Here is a 21541-nt window from a genome sequence, read left to right as displayed (position 1 = left end):
GACACGATTACCGCTATCAGTGCATAGTGCTGGGGATTAAAAAAAAGTATGAAGAATGATTTACTATTTTAGTTCTTAACATACCAGCTAAAATTACACCAGACTGAAGATGTTTGGAAAACATCACATCAGAGAAATATGTTTCTTGCCATCCTAAGTATGGTTTTGTTGCATCTTGGCACTCTATGTTTCCCCCCATGATCAAATCAGATTTATAATGCAAGTCAGGAAGAAGCTTAACCTCCCAGAATCCAGAAACACTCCATGCTCTTTACGTCAAAGAAAGTTTATACTCATTTGAAATTTCCATGAAACTCACCTACTAGAGTCAACAGGACATGAATTAAAGTACTATATCCAAATAATACCCTCTCCCACTCTGCAAGTCACCTACATTTTCAACTGTTTCCCTCACATAGTCCTTTACAGGGTGTAAAAAAAAAGGAATTCACAAATGCTATTGGTAAAAGTATAACAAGGGGTACAATATTTTTGGAGGTCAATTTGGTACCACCTATCATCAAGGACACATTCCATTGCAGGGAATTTACAAATAATATAGTACAAGTGTCCCCAAAATACATGCACAAAGATATTCCCTGCACCAGTATTTTTGACAAACTGCAAACTATCCAAATATCTATCAAAAGGGGATTAATTAAATAAGTTATGGTACAACATTGTTATATAATATTACATAGCCTTTAAGAGGAATGAGATAAATCTACATGCACTGATATGGGGAATATCCTGGTGGTCCAGTGGTTAGGACTCCGCGCTCTCACTGCTGAGGGCCTGGGTTCAATCCCTGGTCGGGGAACTAAGATCCCACAAGCCACATGGCGTGGCCAAAAAAAAAAAAAACCCACGGATATGACAAGCTATCTACAAGATGGTAAGGGAAAAAACAGGTTAAATAACAGCTTGCATAATATTAGTCTATTTGTAAGACAGAAAAAAATTGTTACCCTATCCCTTCTAGTTGTATATTCACAGAAAGAGATACCATAAATTCGTTCATAGCAGCTATTTCTGGGGGTCTGAAGATCTCCAGAGACACTTTTTCCTTCAAAAAAATCAATATTTTTGTTAAAAAGCATGCATTATTCTCAATAAAAACTAACAAGAAACAAAATACCCAAAGGCTAGTGACAGAAATTACTAGTGTCTAGTAAAAGAGAAGTGACACAGTTAAATTTAAACCGGGTATTCAGACCCTGAATAAATTAGAATTTATAGAATTAGAAATTTAGAAAATACTCAATATTAGATGTAATATTTTTAAAGCACATCTTTAAGGAAAAACAATCACTCTTATATAGGGAACTAAAAACTCACATTTATCATGCCCTGCCCCACACTCTCACTGCATATGAGAACCAGCATATGATTGTTACAAAACACTATTCATTCTAAAATGTTTAGTTAGATTAAGCAAACCAGTTTTTCCACATGCACATCAAAACAAATCAGTAAAACTAGTTTTGAACACAAAGAAGAAGAATGGTTGTCATAAATCTGTGTAAAGAAATGAAGTATGATCTTTATTTGCTCTGATATAAAATCCCACAATTAAATGTTTAGCTTCTAGAACAATGTTTCTCATAAACCAGAGAAATCAAATTATAGTCCTGTCTTCCACTGATCCTAGAGAAAATTTCTTCTCCATATAAGCATGCCCCAATGCCTACATGGCTAAAAATAAAGATGAAAAATTACAACTGAAAAATAATTGCAAGGAACTCAAAAATAATTACTACTGGCTCTGTAAGCCTAAAATTAAGAAAAGACTGGTATCAGAATTCACCAGTGTAAAATGGATCACATGGGAATCAACAGACCTTAATGAAAAGTTTAACCTTTACTTGAATGAGGCAAAGGCTACAGTTTTATAGTTTCCCCAGAAAATTAGGACACTTAATAGCTATTTAGAGAGAAAGAACTATGAGTTACACCTTTTTCACTTCACAGTTATGCCCGTTAATTGTGTGGTATTTCTGAACAACAATTTTATCAACTGTATCATGATCATCAAAAGCTACAAAAGCAAATCCTCTTTTCTCCACTCTGCCTGTCTTCCATGGTTGAAAGACCAACTTCTATGGTTTCAATCCTGCCATACTTTTCAAAGTAGTCTCTCATATTCTTCTCTATCCTCTTTAATACCACCAACAAAAAGTTTCTTCACTTTCGGAAGGGCAGCAGGCTTTACAGAATCCTCTCTAGAAACAGCTCTCTTTGGTTCCACCAAACACCCATCAACCTCGGTGGTCCTGCACTCACTGCTGCATCCACCTCTTCAACGCTAGAGTAGGTCACAAAACTAGAGGTCCTGGGAAGTTTTGTTTGGCGGTCTCTCATCACTGCATAATCTGGAAGTGTGCCCCATTTCTCAAAATGTTCTCTTAAACTATAATCTGTAGTTTCAACGTTCAGACCTCCAATAAACAGTTTTCTCAACAGCGCTGGTTCCTTTGGATCATGGCCCTCCTCCTGGTGGCAGCAGGCTGGGAGTGACCTGGGGGTGGTTTTACCTCCATTTTGAGACCAGACTCACCTCTTCCAACTCCAGTTCAATATGGGACCGCCAGAACGAGGCCTCCCCATACTTTCAATTTAGTGAATTACTGCTCTTCCCCACACACCATGTTCTTCATACCTCTGTGCCTTTTTATATATTATTCTTTCTTTCTGGTTCTCCCCTCACCTACTCCACTTCAAAAACTTTTACTCTGTTATACGGTTAGTTCAAACTTTGCAAATATTTCAGGCATATGCGGATGCTTCTCTTTCTCTTGTATTCTGAGGCCCCTATGCATTTAGGTTCAACTGTCACATTTGTTCTTCACATGTCCGTCTCCCTGTGGAGTTTGAGGATAGAAAGTATCTATCCTCAACACACACATATTCAATAAATGTTTTCTGAATCAAGTTTTTGCCACCACCTTTGAAGTAATGGTTGTCACAATCACTTTTACACTTTTTCTAAAACATTTTCTTTAAAGATATTTGCTGTAAAGTACTGTCAAATTATTGAAAGTAATCTCTTAAAATATAAGGCAACATATATTCAAAATTAAACTAAAATGTAACACTATTTAATGAGATGTTTACCTTATTGCTGGAAAAAAGTCACATTAATTTCACTATATTTAAGGGTAAAAAGGGCAAAACAAAGTTGTACTCTTTGATACTCAAATACCTGAAGGAAAATAAGAATGGCATCAAATTTCTAATATACCTTTCCCTCCTTAAGTTAATTAGGACTTTTATTACGTTTTAAAAACAGGGCTTCCCTGATGGCACAGTGGTGGAGAATCCGCCTGCCAATGCAGGGGGCACAGGTTCGAGCCCTAGTCTGGGAAGATCCCACATGCCATGGAGCAACCTGTGCCACAACTACTGAGCCTGCACTCTAGAGCCCGCGAGCCACAACTACTGAGCCCACGTACCAGAACTACTGAAGCCCGCATGCCTAGAGCCTGTGCTCTGCAACAAGAGAAGCCACTGCAATGAGAAGCCTGCACACCACAACAAAGGGTAGCCCCCGCTCACCTCAACTAGAGAAAGCCTGCGTGCAGCAACAAAGGCCCAATGCAGCCAAAAATTAATTAATTAATTAATTAAAAAAAAAAGACAAAATGGTACCTTAAATCAAAAGCTTTTGACAAAATTCAACACCCATTTATGATAAAAAGTCCTGCAGAAAGTGGGCACAGAGGGAACCTACCTCAACATAATAAAGGCCATATATGACAAACCCACAGGAAACATCATTCACAATAGTGAAAAACTGAAAGTGTTTCCTCTAAGATCAGGAACAAGACAAGGATATCCACTCTTGCCACTATTATTCAACATAGTTTTGGAAGTCCTAGCCACGGCAATCAGAGGAGAAAAAGAAATAAAAGGAATCCAAACTGGAAAAGAAGTAAAACTGTCACTGCTTGCAGATGACATGATACTATACATACAGAATCCTAAAGATGCCACTAGAAAACTACTAGAGCTAATCAATGAATTTGGTAAAGTTGCATGACATAAAATTAATGCACAGAAATCTCTTGCATTCCTATACACTAACAATGAAAGATCAGAAAGAGAAATTAAGGAAACAATCCCATTCACCATTGCAACAAAAAGAATAAAATGCCTAGGAATAAATGTACCTAAGGAGGTAAAAGACTTGTACTCAGAAAACTATAAGACACTGATGAAAGAAATCAAAGATGACACAAACTGATGGAGAGATATACCATGTTCTTGGATTGGAAGAATCAACATTATGAAAATGACTATACTACCCAAAAAAATCTACAGATTCAATGCAATCCCTAGTGGCATTTTTTTACAGACATAGAACAAAAAATCTTAAAATTTGTATGAAGACACAAAAGACCCCGAATACCCAATGTAATCTTGAGGGAAAAAAACAGAGCTGGAGGAATCAGACTCCCTGACTTCAGACTATACTACAAAGCTACAGTAATAAAGACAATATGGTACTGACACAAAAACAGAAATATAGATCAATGGAACAGAATAGAAAACCCAGAAATAAACCCATGCACTTATGGTCAACTAATCTATGACAAAGAAAGCAAGGATATGCAATGGAGAAAAGACAGCCTCTTCAATAAGTGGTGTTGGGAACACTGGGCAGCTACATGTAAAAGAATGAAATTAGAACACTCCCTAACAGCATACACTAAAATGAACTCAAATAGCTTAAAGACCTAAATGTAAGACCGGACACTATAAAACTCTTAGAGGAAAACATAGGAAGAACACTCTTTGACATAAATCACAGCAAGATCTTTTTTGACCCACCTCCTAGAGTAATGGAAATAAAAACAAAAATAAACAAATGGGACCTAATGAAACTTAAAAGCTTTGCACAGCAAAGGAAACTATAAACAAGACGAAAAGACAACTCTCAGAATGGGAGAAAATATTTGCAAATGAATCAACGGACAATGGATTAATCTCCAAAATGTATATACAGCTCATGCAGCTCAATATTAAAAAAACAAGCAACCCAATCCAAAAATGGGCAGAAGACCTAAATAGACATTTCCCCAAAGAAGATATACAGATTGCCAACAAACACATGAAAGGATGCTTAACATCACTAATCATTAGAGAAATGCAAATCAAAACTACCATGAGGTATCAGCTCACACTGGTCAGAATGGCCATCATCAAAAAATCTACAAACAATAAATGCTGGAGAGGGTGTGGAGAAAAGAGAACACTCTTGCACTGCTGGTGGGAATGTAAATTGATACAGCCACTATGGAGAACAGTATGGAGGGTCCTTAAAAAACTAAAAATAGAGTTACCATATGACCCAGCAATCCCACTACTGGGCATATACTCAGAAAAAAACATAATTCAAGAAGATACATGTACCACAATGTTCATTGCAACACTATTTACAATAGCCACGTCATGGAAGCAACCTAAATGCCCATCAACAGACGAATGGATAAAGAAGATGTGGTACATATACACAATGGAATATTACTCAGCCATAAAACGGAATGAAATTGGGTCATTTGTAGAGACGTGGATGGACCTAGAGACTGTCATACAGAGTGGAGTAAGTCAGAAAGAGAAAAACAAATATCGTATATTAACGTGTATATGTGGAATCTAGAAAAATGGTACAGATGAACTGGTTTGCAGGGCAGAAATAGAGACACAGATGTAGAGAACAAACATATGGACACCAAGGGGGGAAAGCAGTTTGGGGGGGATGAAATGGGAGACTGGGATTGACATATATACATTAATATGTATAAAATAGATAACTAATAAAAAATATCAAATAGAAGGAGAGCAAAAAAAAAAAAGTGCACAGTCTGTTTCCCTTAAGCACTACCAGTATACTTTGCATTTAAGTTGCTTACGTGCAGTCTTGAGCAATAGATTCTAAAAGCTACAAATTTTTTTTTTTTTTTTTTTTTTTTTTGGTGGTACGCGGGACTCTCACTGTTGTGACCTCTCCCGGTGCGGAGCACAGGCTCTGGACGCGCGGGCTCAGCGGCCATGGCTCACGGGCCCAGCCGCTCAGCGGCATGTGGGATCTTCCCGGACCAGGGCACGAACCCGTGTCCCCTGCATCGGCAGGCGGACTCTCAACCATTGCGCCACCAGGGAAGCCCAAAGCTACAAAATTTTGATTGGTTGAAATTAAATATAGCTTTATTGTTTAAAAAAATTACAAAATGGTATCTTAAATCAAATGCTCACACAGACAGCCGTCTCTTTATTCACTCACCTTCTTCATCTATCCATTTCATGGTGAAAAGCTGTTCGGTGTCAAAAGAACACATGTCTCGAACCTCATTACAAAGGCCCTCAAAGGAGATTGAAGGTTCAAAATGTGTTATCATGATATCCCTGAAAAAGAAAAGGAGTTTTAAGTTAGACAATGACTAAGACTAATAATGCTCTACATATTACTGAATGCCTGACCATTTGATGGACTTCAGTTATTTTGTGTGTGCACCAGCCTGTGCCGCTTCCAGTAAACTATCTCTGTAAAAAATAAAATACCAACATTGAATAATGCTTAAAGATTAAAATAGTGATTTTGTGAGAAACCTTAATTCAATCTCCCCTCCTCATTCAGGAAGCCCACCCTAACTGCTCTAACAGATAGTAGTTCCACTTTTGCTTTAATGTTAGTTATCAGAAGCTCACTCTTTTGTGAGGCATTCCACTCCACAAACAGCTCTATTACTGACAAACTCTGCATTATACTTAACTGAAATCTCTTTCAATCTCTAGTCCTAGATCTCCCCTCCCCCAAAAGTTTACCTTCATCCAAGAGATGGCCCTTCAAAAATTTGACAAAGGTCCTCTTCCTCAGCCCTGACTTCCATGGATTAATCACCCAGATTAACAACTCATTTGCCAAAATTCGTTTTAAAATAGGATTCATATTTTAAGGTAGACACCAAAAAAAATGAAGGAATTGACATAAACATGTGTTTATTTTTATATTACTGTTGGATAAGTCATAGTACTTAAATAAATCCACCTAGCAGCTATTCACAACGAGATTTAAAAACATAACAAAATGTTTTAGAACAGAAGCCTGGGTTTTCCTCCAGGGACCCATAAGAAGGCTCCCTGTGATCTAATCTCCATGTCGTAGCCAGCCACAGTCATCCTTTCAAAGGTAAGTCAAACAGACCAAATGACTCTTAATTTAACACACATATAGTGACCTCTGTCATAAGGGTTTTACAAAATTAATGTAGTTCATGTCTTTCCTTTGTTTTAAACTCTCCAAATGTCTTTCCCCAAAGTAAAGGGAAATCCAAAGTCTCTAGCAGGGTCTACAAGGCCCTGTGTGAATGGCCCTAGCTGCCCCTCTGACCTACCTCTTCTATCACTGGACAGATAAACCGATGTTTATAGTCTACCATCTACCTCAGCTAGAATGTAAGCTTGATTAAAATAGGAATTTTGTTCATTATATTCCTAGTGGCCAACGCGGTGTCTAGCACAGAATGGGTATTCAATAAATATTTGTTGAAGAAAGGAAGGAAATGACACTGTGTTAGGGACTGTGCAAGCACACATGTGTAGTTGGAATGCAGAACACAGAGTAAGAAATAAGGTATTAAAAATTTTAGACATGTGCAAAAAAGTTAAAACTGCAGTCTTTAGGGGCTTTAAGCAGAAAGCCACACATAGAAACTGAATGGCCTTTTCTTGATAATCATTCTCTTTCTAAGCATCTCATGGTTTTCTACCCCTGCCTCTTGGAACCCTCTTGCCTTAGCTTTCATAACAGTCTGCTTCCCTGGCTCCCTTTCTACTATTCTGAACACTTATTAAGTCTCCTCTATCTCCAATCACAAGACATTCTTCACAACCTCTCTCATTCATTGTCTCTCTCTTTCTGAAACCTAATTCACATTCAATGTTTTAACTATTATCTCTATGTAAGGGTCTCCTAAATCTGTAATTCCAACTCTCTCTGTGGTATTTAAGACTCTTGATAAGCTTGTTCCAAGCTTGTTCCAATTTCTATTCTCAACGTGATCGCACCATTCCCGATACAAACTCTTTATTACAGACATCTGTTTACTCAAACCACCACACATAAGACCTTGATGATCTAAGTTTTAATCCTGATCTGTCCTCAGTTTAAGGAGGGAGGTGGGGATCTTTCTTTAACATCAACCTTCTTTCTTCAACATCAACTTTTTTCTTCAATATCAACTTCCATTAAAACTTTTTCAACCACATAAGCCTGATGGTCTATACTTCTAAATCTGTCCAGCCAACATGTATCTTATGTTCCAATTTTTGTTATTCAACTAATTATATACACACATCCTTAGCTAGATTATAAACAGCTGGAAGATAAAAATTCTTGACTTTTTAATATATTCACATAACTATTTATATAATAGGGACTCAAATATTTCTTAACTGAATGTAGAAGTAGTATTTTCCAGGAGAAACCCAACTTCTAAAAAGTGCACTCTTGACAAGGAAATATCACTGTTTATGTTTCCTTAGCCTATAAACATGTGCAGAATATTTAGCATGTTTCAGATGTTTGAACAAACATCTTATATGATCTTCATAATAACTGTCAAACTAGACCTACTAATCCTGTTTTACAGATTTAAAAAGCTTAGCACAGGGGAATATTTGCCAGAGTCTCACAGTTAGGAAACAGAATGCAAATTCAAATCCACATCTCCTAATGACACTCGTGGTGGATGCTGTGATCTGACCTGCCGGCTCTCCACCCCACCTCCAGAATCCCCCATTAGCAATGGAGCATTTGTCATCCCAGCTACCGGGAGTGCTACCGGTAGACATCCCCAGTCTTCAGCCTCCTTCAGAGATGTGACTGCTCGCCTATAGTCAAATCCCCTTCCTGGTCAGCCCACAACCAACAGCCAATTCAATATGGGGGTATAAAGGTCCCAGACGTGACTCGGGAAAGCTCTGAAGTGTCAACTCATCTTCAGAACTCCCTGGAGGGTCAACTAAGGCTTCTGTAGGGACTTCAGGGCATCTTGATTTTTTCCTACCTAAGCTTGCTTCTCCCCTTCTCTTCCATAGCTGTCAACCCCAAAAGCACTCCTGAAAAGCCACCTGCATGCTAATCTGCAACACCACCTCCCACAGCAGCATCCACCCAACCCACAGCTATCATTAGATGTTATTTTGTGACAAAAGCATAATGGATACAGTCAGTCAATTTCACTTTTAAGAGTTTGGCTAGGGACTTCCCTGGTGGTGCAGTGGATAAGAATCCGCCCACAAATGCAGGGGACACAGGTTCGATCCTTGGTCCGGGAAGATCCTACGTGCCACGGAGCAACTGATCCCATGCACCACAGCTACTGAGCCCGTGAGCCACAACTACTGAAGCCCGCTAGCCACAACTACTGAAGCCCACGTGCCTAGAACCCAGGCTCCGCAAAAAGAGAAGCCACCACAACAAAGGATAGCCCTGCTCGCCACAACTAGAGAAAGCCCGTGCACAGCAACAAAGACCCAATGCAGACAAAAAATAAAAATAAATAAATTTAAAAAAAAGTTTGGCTAATAAAAACTGTAACCCTTGTTTCCGAGATTAAATGGGTCTACTTTAGTGTATGAAGCTAGTTAATTGTTTTTTATTCTTCAGAGAAAATACGTTGCCAGCATATATAAATTATACATATTTTACAGTCTGTCTCCCCCAACTAAACATGCGAGCAGGCATTTTGTTTTGCTCACTGCTGCATCACCAATATCTGAAGCAGCGTCTGGCTCAGAATGGATTAATATATGTTGAGTGAATGGAGGTGTCATATGTTGGTCTCTAAAAAAAAGCATGAGGAAATGTAAAATAAAAAGCATTCCAGGGCTTCCCTGGTGGCGCAGTGGTTGAGAGTCTGCCTGCCGATGCAGGGAACACGGGTGCGTGCCCCGGTCCGGGAAGATCCCACATGCCGCGGAGCGGCTGGGCCCGTGAGCCATGGCCGCTGAGCCTGCGCGTCCAGAGCCTGTGCTCCGCAACGTGAGAAGCCACAGCAGTGAGAGGCCCGCGTACCATGGGAAAAAAAAAAAAAAAAGCATTCCACAATGGATGAGTGACATATACGAGGCAGCCGTAGTATACTGGTTAAGACCATGAGAGCTAAAGCCAGTATGCTTGGGTTTGAATCCAGGTTCTATCACTTACCAGCTGTATAACCTTAGGTGATTTATTTAACTTCTCTGTTGGTTCAATTTCCTCATCTATAAAATGAGAATAATATTATCTCCTATGATATTATAAGGATTTAATGGATTAAGTGAATTCATGTTTAAAATACTTATAATAGTACCTAGCATATAGCATACTCTAAATCTGTTCAATAAATTTTAAAACATTATTAATTCATATAACACTTTAAATAGAAGTGGACCCTTATTAGATAAAAATAATCCAACCTTCTAAAAAATACACAGAAAAACAAAACAAAACAAAACAAAAACAGATGCTTCTGGTTTAAAATGGTGGAAGGAACAAACATCTATAATCTTTCATCCTAAGGGCCTAATGAAATGACAGAAAACTGAAATGACAAGTTTATCAAAGTCTTAGAACACGAAAACGGCAGCAGCAGCAGACCAAAAAGTATGAGAAAATCCTAGATGATTGAAAACAGATGGGATAAAATTTACGGAGAAAACATACCAGCCCCCAAAACTAAAGTTAACAGGAACCCTTAAAAGAAGTTTTACTGACACAAGATTACTTTTCCTTCTCTAAGCATCTAAACACACTTCTTGGCTTTTCAAGTGCATCACACTTACATAAGAATTCATTATAAATGCTTTTTAAAATTACTTAAAAAAAATAGGAGTTAAAGAACAGAATAATGTTATAAACCTTTACAATATAAAAATTACCAAGAAAAATCAAGATGTAGAGAAAGCAAAAGGAAGTGTAAATTCAAAAATGTCTCTTTCTTAGTGGAGAGTCAATATATTTACAACTAATAATTAAATGTAAAAGCAGGGAACAAGAAAAAAACAAATAACTTGAAACTTAAAAACAGTCAAAGGACTTGAACAGACACTTCTCCAAAGAGGATATACAAATGGCCAACAAGCTTAGCAAAAAGATGTTCAGGGAAATGCAAGAGGGAAGAGATATGGGGATAGATGTATATGTATAACTGATTCACTTTGTTGTAAAGCAGAAACTAACACACCATTGTCAAGCAATTATACTCCAATAAAGATGTTAAAAAAAAAAGATGTTTATCATCACTAATTATTAGAGAAATGTAAATCAAAACTATAATGATACAGCAGAAATTAACACAACATTGTAAATGAACTATACGCCAATAAGAGAAAAACATAATGAAAGGTCACCTTACATCCATTAGGATGGCTACTATGAAAAAAACAGAACGAGTATAATCGAAGATGTGGAGAAATTAGCACCTTGTGCTCTGTTGGTGGGAATGAAAAATGGTGCAGCAGCTATAGAAAACAGTATGGATGCTCCTCAAAAAAATTAAAAATAGTATTTCCATATGATCCAGCAATTCCACTTCTGGGTACATATATCCAAAAGAACTGAAAACAGGGAATCCAAAAGATATTTGTACATCCACATTCATAGCAGCATTATTCACAATAGCCAAAAGGTGGAGGCAACCCAAGTGTCCACTGACGGATGAATACATAAACTAAATGTGATATATAAATACAAAGAAATATTACTCAGCATTAAAGAGAAAGGAAATTCTGACACATGCTACAATATGAATGAAGCTTGAAGACGTTATGTTAAATGAAATAAGCCAGCCACAAAAAGACAAACACTGTATGACTCCATTTATATGAAGTATCTAGAGTAGTCAAATTCATAGAAACAGACAACAGAAGAGTAGTTGCCAGGGGTTGGGGGTTGGAGAAGAATGGGAGAGTTGTTAGTATGTAGTTTCAGTTTTGCAAAATGAAAAAGTTCTGGAGATTGGTCACATAACAATGTGAATATAGTTAACACTGCTCAACTGTACACTTAAAAATGGTTAAGATGGTCAATTAAAATTTTTTTACCACAATTATAAATAAAAAAGAAAAGCGGGAGGAGGTATATTATTTAAGTTATAAATGTAACCACAAGAAAAACTAAAAATAGTCAGGAGAGGAGGCAATGAAGAAGTGCTAAATTCCTCATCTTCCATACTGATCAACAGATATAATAAAAGAAAGCAGAATTTTAATAGTAGTTAACTCTAGGTGGTGGAACAGGGGATTAAGGAGAGACTAGAGATGGAAAGAAGATGTACTTTGTATTGGGTTGGCCAAAAAGTTCATTTGGGTTTTTAAGATGTTAGGGAAAAACCTGAACAACCTTTTTGGCCAAACAAATACTTAGACCTTTCTGAACGGCATAGAATATTATTATTTTTTCTACCATGTAAAGGTATGATTTTATGATAATTATAAATAAGATATAAAACAAATTTAAATGACTTATAAATTTTAAAAATTGTTTTAATTTTTTTTTAAGATTTTTTTTGATGTGGATCATTTTTAAAGTCTTTGTTGAATTTGTTACAATATTGCTTCTGGTTTCTTTTTTTTTTTTTTAAGTTTATTTTTGGCTGTGTTGGGTCTTCGATGTTGGGGGCAGGCTATCCTTAGTTGCAGCAAGTGGGGGCTACTCTTCGTCGTGGTGTGTGGGCTTCTCACTGAGGTGGCTTCTCTTGTTGCGGACCACAGGCTCTAGGCATGCGGGCTTCAGTAGTTGTGGCACACGGGCTCAGTAGTTGTGGCTCACGGGCTCTAGAGAGCAGGCTCAGTAGTTGTGGTGCACAGGCTTAGTTGCTCCACGGCATGTGCGATCTTCCTGGACCAGGGCTCGAACCCGTGTCCCCTGCATTGGCAGGAGGATTCTTAACCACTGCACCACCAGGGAAGTCCTTGCTTCTGTTTTATGTTTTGGTTTTTTGGCTGCGAGGCATGTGGGATCTTAGCTCCCTGACCAGGGATCGAACCCACACCCCCTGCAATGGAAGGCAAAGTCTTAACCACTGGACCACCAGGGAAGTCCCTGTTTTAATTATTTTTAAAATTTATATTTTAAACAGTATATTTTAATAGTATATATAGTATATATTTAAATATATTTTAAAATAGCTCCTTCTTCTAGTGACATTAAAAGGGAACTTGCTGGGGCTTCCCTGGTGGCGCAGTGGTTGAGAATCTGCCTGCCAATGCAGGGGACATGGGTTCGAGCCCTGGTCTGGGAAGATCCCACATGCCGCGGAGCAACTGGGCCTGTGAGCCACAACTACTGAGCCTGCACATCTGGAGCCTGTGCTCCGCAACAAGAGAGGCCACAACAGTGGGAGGCCCGCACACCGCGATGAAGAGTGGCCCCCACTTGCCACAACTAGAGAAAGCCCTCGCACAGAAATGAAGACCCAGCACGGCCAAAAATAAATACATAAATTAATTATTTTTAGAAAAGGGAACCTGCTTACCTTAAAGCAATTTTTCTTTCAAAATATCCTCAAGGTTACTAGTATGAGGGGGTGAGGATTCAGAGAGTATATTTTAGAATTAAATCAGAAGAGAAGAAAAGGCTCCCACTGAATTTCCCTGGCAAAGAACAAGCGTGACATTATCTTTTTTGAATGCAAGGAGAAAAAGTTAGTATGATCAGATGTCATCAAAATAAGACTTCCTTATTAAGGTCCACACGTAGTTAAAATTAACAAATACGTAAGCACATCTCCAAACAATAGGGAATTTTCAGAAACCTTATTTTTCAAGAGCTGTAAAATATTTATCAGAAAATACAAATTTTTTTTTTTTTTTTTGCAGTACGCGGGCCTCTCACTGCTGTGGCCTCTCCCGTTGCGGAGCACAGGCTCCGGACGCGCAGGCTCAGCAGCCATGGCTCATGGGGCCCAGCCGCTCCGTGACATGTGGGATCTTCCCGGACCAGGGCACGAACCCGTGTCCCCTGCATCGGCAGGCGGACTCTCAACCACTGCGCCACCAGGGAAGCCCAGAAAATACAAATATTTTTAAAACATGTGTAATCCTTTAAAAGTAATAAGTACATACATCCTAAAGGGACTCAATGAAGGAGTCATGATTTACCAACTGCCACTCCTTAAGTTCCAGGAACTAAAACATTTAAGGGAGTTTCTTATAAATAACTCTCCAAGTAATTGGAAAGCACCATGTTCATATACCCCACAATCACCAAATCCTTATTATAGTACCAAAGCTAAAAGTAAGCTGCAAAATAAAGATATTACTTCTAAAGGTACAAAACAAATCATGCATGGAAGATTCTTATTTTTCCTGGTTTTAACTTCAGTGTTGGCATAAATTAGCTTACCACTGGACTTCAACAGAATACAGTCTGCTTCACCACAAAGATGCCCAAAATGGCAAATTCAGATATAGTTTTAGCTGAATTTAAAAAAAAAGCATTTTTGCTTCAGCGGTCAAACAGTTTTAAGCATTCATTATGTTCCTATGTTCTAAAATATAGAAACTAAAGTTTTTCCTTAGGACTAATTGCTTTTAAAAATAAACCTGAAAAAGAACCATATTCAGTCCTTCTGCTTTCTCAACATAAGCTTCTCTCCTAAATTAAATATAGTACAATCAGAAAAAAAAAAGTTTTGTAGGCAGGATTATCCATGGATGGTAAAATTACTGGGTCAAAGGTTTTAAGGAAATATTCATAACCCCCTCAAATTAATTGTTAATTATAAGAAAACCATAATGAAACTTCCATTTTTAAAAATCAAGGAGATAGAAAATTGACTTGAAAAGAATAACTGTGAAATATGAATTTGACAATAAAGAAAAAAAGTAATCTTAAAAACCCCATCAATACAGTAAAAGGGTAAAGGGAAATTTCTCTGAAGGGTAAGACTCAGCTTTGTATTATGCTTTACTAAGCCTCGAAGTTATCATCCATAAAATGGAGATAATGATATCTACCTCTCAATATTGTTTAAAAAAAGGTTAGCATTTTTTGCCAATTGTATTTGCAAAAATTTTAAAGACCAATAACATGCAATGGGAGCATAAGGAAAATGCTTCATTTGTACACTTGCTGGGAATGTCAATTGATACATTTTTCGAAGATAATATCAAGTTTTAAAGCAGGCATATCTTTGACCATGTTTGCAAGAATACATATTAACTATAAGGATGTTCCTTCAACATGATTTGACAAAGCGATTTAACGAAAGTTCATCAATCAGAAAAAAAGATTAAATGAACTGTGGTATAACAATACTATGGAACACTATGTACCAATTATAATGAAAGAGGTGGATTGCTCTATCTGTATGTATCTACCTATTTATCTGTCTATCCTGACATGGAAAAATGACCATGAATGAAAAAACTCAAGTTAAAGAAACATGTATAGAAATATGAACCCATTTATTGGAAAAATAAAAGGGTGTGTCTGTATGTATACACACACCTACACTTACAGATATATTGATATGATGTAGAATATCCCCAACTGTTAACAATGGCTATCCCTATGAAGAGGGGGTGAGAGCCTACTTTATATATCTCTGTATTTTTAAAATTTAGCTTTAGTGCCTTGTCTTTGTGATCTGTATTTGGCCATTGGTGGCATTTTTGTTCCTATCATCATTCTCAGCCATACTCCTACATAGGTTAGCTGTCATGCAGAGTGCTGGGGACACAGAGCAGGCACACAAAAAACGGTTGGTCAGTTAATTCTGGACATTTCCCCCTGGATGCTCCCAAAGCACCCTGAGTTCAAAATTTGATTACTTGTTCCAGGTAATTAATTACTCTCTCTAATAAATCTCTTTCTTTTCTATTCCCTAGTCTCTCCAAATGAGAAATCCATGTCTGACTCAGACCCTCTCTCTTCTCCACAGGCAATCATTCTCTAATTCATATTGACTCTACCCCCTAAAATTGCCATTGAATCCATATCCTCTTTTCCAACTCCTCAGAATCTCTCACTTGGACTACTTCCAAAGCCTCCAGATTAGTCTCATCCATTGCTAATTCGTCTACTATACTGGTTCCAAGAGTGATCTTTCTAAAATAAAAATCTAAACCGTGCATCCCTCTTACTTAAAACCTTCACCAACAAGAAAAAGTCTGAAGCCCAAAGTATGATATTCGAGAGTCTTCATGATCTAGTGCTTGTGAACCTTCTTATTAGCTCACTTCTCATCAGTGTCCACTTCACACTTTATGTCCTAATGAGGAATGACTATGGGACTAACGACTAAACTGATCTTAATTCTCCAAACGTATCATGCAGCTGTGCAATGCCTGGAATGACCTCCCACCCAACATCATAATCCACCAGGCAAACCTACTTATCCTTTAAAAGCATCAAACATTTCATCCTCTTGGAGGGCTTCCCTCACCCCAAACTTCTCCCCAGTAGCCATCCTAGCACGTACCTTACATACACACACACAGACACACACACACACACACACACAGACACACACACACACACACACAGACACACACACACACACACACACACACATATCCCTTTATTAACTTTTTAAAGTCTTTCCTCCCACAAGTCTCTTGGTTCCTCAAGGGCAGAGCCTTGTATTATTGACTCTACATCCTCTGTGCCCACCCCAGTACCATGTGCCTGGCTTATAGTAGTTGTTCAACAATATTTATTAAACTGAGTTTAAACACACTTTGGTAAAATGTGAAATCCTAAACAAGACTGGAGTGTTTTAATTAGGCTCATTTCAACCATAAAGAAAACAAACACTCAAGTTACTTTAATAAGAGGTTTGGGAGCTGTATTAGAAAGCTATCCAGGAAATTATTCTCTGTAGAGAGCTGCTTTTTTCTCCTCTGTTTCCTCAGCCCTTCAGTTTGCACACGGGTGATCCCGGCCTCACCAGCCTCTCCCGTAACTCTTCAGCTTCAGTCCTCACTGCTAACAAGCAATTTATCTCCACATTATCTAATCCAAATTTCTGAGACGGTTGTTTTGGTTTTGGCACCAGGCCACCATGTCCCTTCTTTCTCTCTGGTGAAGCTACGGATCTGCTGCCCTATGGTTAGGTGACATGCCAGAAGCTGCATGACCAATGACTCACATTCTCCCAACTTTCAACTTAATATATCATTTTTATTTCCTTAGAACCATTGCTAAAGTATATCACTAAAATTATTTTGCAATACTTTTAAAAACAAGTCTTGCCAAGACTTGTTCACAGTGAGAAAAATCCTGCATACTTCGTCACTAAACCAGCTATAATTTCCAAATATGCAAGGAGTTCATCCCTTTTTATTTGTAGATGTTCACAGAAAGAATCCTCTGGATTCATAACTGCTCAACAGCACTGGTTTAAAAAGCTTTTTTACAAGCTCTTTGCAAAATTTCTCTTACATTTATAACGTAAAGAAACGAGTAATTCAGACATTTCCTTGTTAAATTTTACCCTGTAATATCAAGTAACTTTATAGAACGATAGCACACACAATGGCAATCTACCACTAACCCACAAAACCTGTTTCTCCTCCTCCAAGCTAACACCACAAGGTAATGATTGAAGGCAGGCAGGCCACTCATTGACAAGCTCCTGTGGTGAGGAAAGAGGAGTACAGGCCAGGAGACAGGCACTCTTAGGTGGCCTCCAATAAAATCAGATTCTCAGTGCTATTAATCTCCTGAATAAAAATTAGAAAAAGGCTAATTAAATATCTGCTATATCTAGGGAGACATCACAGTTGCACTAAGAACAAATTAAACAGCATGAGAACACTAAACACATCATTGAAAGGAGACGGCAATTCATTCACTAAAATATTCTGTCTATTCTGAGATTTCAATATTCACTGGAAAGAAATATTGTTAGAAGGAGATGGGGGAAAATCGATAACGGCCGTTCAGATGATCTGAAGGAAAAGAAACTTTTTCAAATGCAGATTGTCCTTACATTTCTTGATAGTAAGGGAAGAATTTTCTACTTTAAAATCAGGCAGGTGTTCTACTTAGCCAACCCGTTTATTAACTATCCTCATTGGTGACTCATTTTACTTTCATTTGTAGTAATGGGCAGCTAAGTAATATCATAACCATCAGTTTAGACTATTGTTAATAAACATATAATCTTAACAGATCTAATTTCAGAGGACAGAAATTGGTACAATTTAGAGTGCTGATGTTGTCTTTAAATGAGGCTTGGAATGAAGGCACTATTAGAAAGTTTTCATTGAATAAAAGCACTAAAGGGCAAGGGGTTGATTCATTACTTAGCAAAATTCATAGGTTTTTAAAAACAAGCAAAGAAAATGTTAACTTGAATGTCTTGGAGACGTTTTAGTCAAGCAGTAAAAGGGTTATAAGTCCTTATGCTCTTTTATTTATTTTTTTAAATTTATTTATTTTTTAAAGGGAACTTTTTATTTATTTTATTTATTTATGTTTGGCTGCATTGGGTCTTCGTTGCTGCGCATGGGCTTTCTCTAGTTGCCACGAGCGGGGGCTACTCTTCGTTGCGGTGCGCGGGCTTCTCATTGCAGTGGCTTCTCTTGCTGCGGAGCACAGGCTCTAGGCATGCGGGCTTCAGTAGTTGTGGCATGCAGGCTCAGTAGTTGTGGCACGCGGGCTCAGTAGTTGTGGCTCGCAGGCTCTAGAGCGCAGACTCAGTAGTTGTGGTGCACGGGCTTAGTTGCTCCGCGGCATGTGGGATCTTCCCGGACCAGGGCTGGAACCCGTGTCCCCTGCATTGGCAGGCGGATTCTTAACCACTGCGCCACCAGGGAAGCCGTCCTTATCCTCTTTAAAAAAAAAAATAATTGGAGCAATAAACCAAGAAAATATTATATGATACCTACATTCTAAAGACTTTGATTTCTTTCCAAAAGAGAAGCTTACAATGATTTTAATTTACTAACTAGGCCTATTTACACTTGTCAAACTAATAAAAATAGGAAAAAAGGAAGAAGCACTAGTTTCTTTGTGTTTCATAGTTGGAATCATTGGAAACTACCTGAAATGAATAAGTCAAAAATTTATATTATTTAAAGTCAGAAAGATAAACCGGAGAACTAAAAATTATACTGTAACAATCAAAACTTGAGAGGTATCAGGGAGCGAGGAAGCAAAATGTAGTGTGCATCCAATTTCGCATCTTCAGAGGAAGGAATCAATAGATACCATGTAAAGTTGATAAATCACGAAACGGAAGTATAACTTTTAAAGTAATAAAGGCAACCTCCAGAAGAACAAGAAATAAACTATCAATAGTAATTACCTCTGAAGGTTGGGAGGACTGAATGGGGAACACTTTTTATTTTATACTTCTGAACAATTTGCACTTTCCTACCATGTGCGTGTATTTATTTTTTAACCTCGCTTTTTAAACTGTCAATAATCAGACACTATTTAAAAAAAAGAAAATGTACTATATTTCATTCTCTGTACCTAACAACTCACAGACTGTCAACTATAAAATGGAACACATTCTAAAGCGAAATATCTCATCTGTCAAATTAAAGGTAAGGTAAAGGAAGCAAAGCTTTTTTTTTCCACAGTGCAAAGTGCGTAGCTATTGTTTGAAAATCAAGACTTCCCTGATCAATTTAAGCAAAAACACTGTTACTGTCCAAAATAACTCCTCTAAACTACTACTAAATACAGTCAAGCTAATGAACAGAGAGAGGTCAGAGGCTTCACGGCAGCAAACAAACTAGAAGTCCTTACATCAAATCAGTAAGACATTTAGGGGCTTATATTTTCTTTGAAATCAAAACAAGAGAGGCATTTTGAAAGTTTGCTATCTTCACTGATCCTCTAAGGAATGTAAAAGTATGTACTGCAGTTTCAAACCTCCTAGTGCTTGAGTTTTTTAAAGCAATTTACTTCTGCTTGAACAAGCAGTAAGACAGGCCACAGCGGTCGGGTGTTCTGTTAACCCTTAGTTTCAAACCTTTATGCTCACACTAACAGTTCAACTTTCTAATGCTCCCAAATATAGTTATCTCTAAGAAATTTCAAACCACGGTCATACTACGGAATATGATTTAATACACTGATTTTAGGACTGGATCATTTCTGGTAACCACAATAGTTATAACTTAGGTAATAATATGAGTAAAGATCACAGATTTTAAAACTGTGCCTATGCTCATCCTCTTCTTGCAATATCTCACCCTATCGGACAGTCCTTGAAGCAACACTGACAAAGAAGCGTTCACAAATTTTAATTTACACATATACAACCTAATCTTGGCGAGACATAAGTACCTAATGCATATCCCTGAAAACGCATCAACTTTACTCAAATAATAACTCCTATGTCTAATATACTGGCAGCCTGACCACAGTCCAGGTACACGTCGCGAACTCTTCTATGTGATAAAGACAAACCTGACTTAGAGAACCAGAGGCTTTAGGCCTGCTGGTAATCAAAAGGGTCAACAAACTGAAGCAATCCTGTCTTTTAAACCCATGGTAAACTTAGTTAACTAAGGCATCACTCAGAATCAACTCTCAACCCCTAATACATCCAGACTTAAAGACGTAAAGCTCTTGTAAATCTCTTGGTAGACGAGTCTCTCGGACCCACCAGGTGGACCTACTTACTCCAAGGCTCCTCCCTCGGACCCTGCTCAGGACCCTCAGCCGCGCGATTCCAGGGCGCCCTGCGCCACACCTTGGGGGTGCCGCAATCCAGTGCCCCGTGCTCCTCCCCCGACCACTCGGTCACCCATCCCGAGTCCCCCGACTTGCCCGCCCAGCCCATCCCTTCCACATCTCCAGCCCCACACCCGCCCCCCCTCCAGGCCAAGTCCAGCTGGCCTCTCCCCTTCCCTCTCACCCCCACCCCCACCCCACACACTCACCCGCGGTAGTAGGCTTTCACCCGGACCTGGTGAGAATGGTCCCCGCTGCCGCCGCCGCCTGCGATCGGGTGAGACATGGTACTGCTGTCTCTCTGGGTCGGCATCTCCTTCCTCCCCCGCCTCAACGCTGGAGGCCGAGGGGCGCAGCGGGCGCCGTAGGGGACTCCGAGGCCCGAGTTTCTCCCGGAGCCGCGGCTGCCCGCTCGCCTACCTGTCCTCCACGCCCGCGGCGCGGGCCCAGAGGTCGCCTCGCCGGGGCAGCCGGAACCCGCACGGCTCCCCCCACCGCCAGCGGCAGACACTGCCTCTGCTGCAGCCGGGGCCCAGCACGCCTCCCACCTCCGCCCCTCCCACCTCACACGCTCCAAAGGCCCACATTCCGGGGGAGGGCGGGTGCAACCATCGATCCAACTCAAGATGCCCGGCTGAACCATTCTTACGGGGGCAAGGAAAAGGGGAGAGAGGAGGGGGGGATGCTGAACATCACAAAAAACTTGCCGGCAGGGGGCCTTTCATGGGCTGTAACTGAGAGAATGTGACGACTGAGGTACCTATAGTTCTGTAAAAAGCCCCTCCCTACAAGGAAAATGGTGGGGGACAAATTCTGCGGCATCTCACCCCAGTTTCCTGTCTTGGTCGCGTCCGCGGC

At 39.1% G+C, this 21541-nt stretch overlaps 1 protein-coding gene across 2 annotated transcripts in view; it reads right to left on the bottom strand.

Annotated features, from left to right (window-relative positions):
* The window catches only part of PRKCI (protein kinase C iota), a 79699-nt gene extending 58514 nt beyond the window's left edge, over window positions 1–21185 (bottom strand). For both annotated transcript variants that reach the window (XM_082655062.1, XM_082655063.1), the window contains exons 1-2: window positions 20893–21185; window positions 6284–6405 (exon numbers count right to left, since the gene is read on the bottom strand). In XM_082655062.1, coding sequence (XP_082511188.1) covers window positions 6284–6405; window positions 20893–20996 — 226 coding nt within the window. In that variant the 5' untranslated portion in view covers window positions 20997–21185. The remainder of the gene's footprint in view (window positions 1–6283; window positions 6406–20892) is intronic.
* Between the last annotated feature and the right edge of the window lie 356 nt (window positions 21186–21541).

Source organism: Grampus griseus (assembly GCF_964374135.1).
Source record: "Grampus griseus genome assembly, chromosome: 5".
Classification (NCBI taxonomy): domain Eukaryota; kingdom Metazoa; phylum Chordata; class Mammalia; order Artiodactyla; family Delphinidae; genus Grampus; species Grampus griseus.
The sequence above is the reverse complement of the archived record's forward strand: the minus strand, read 5'-3'. Positions and strand labels throughout refer to the sequence as shown.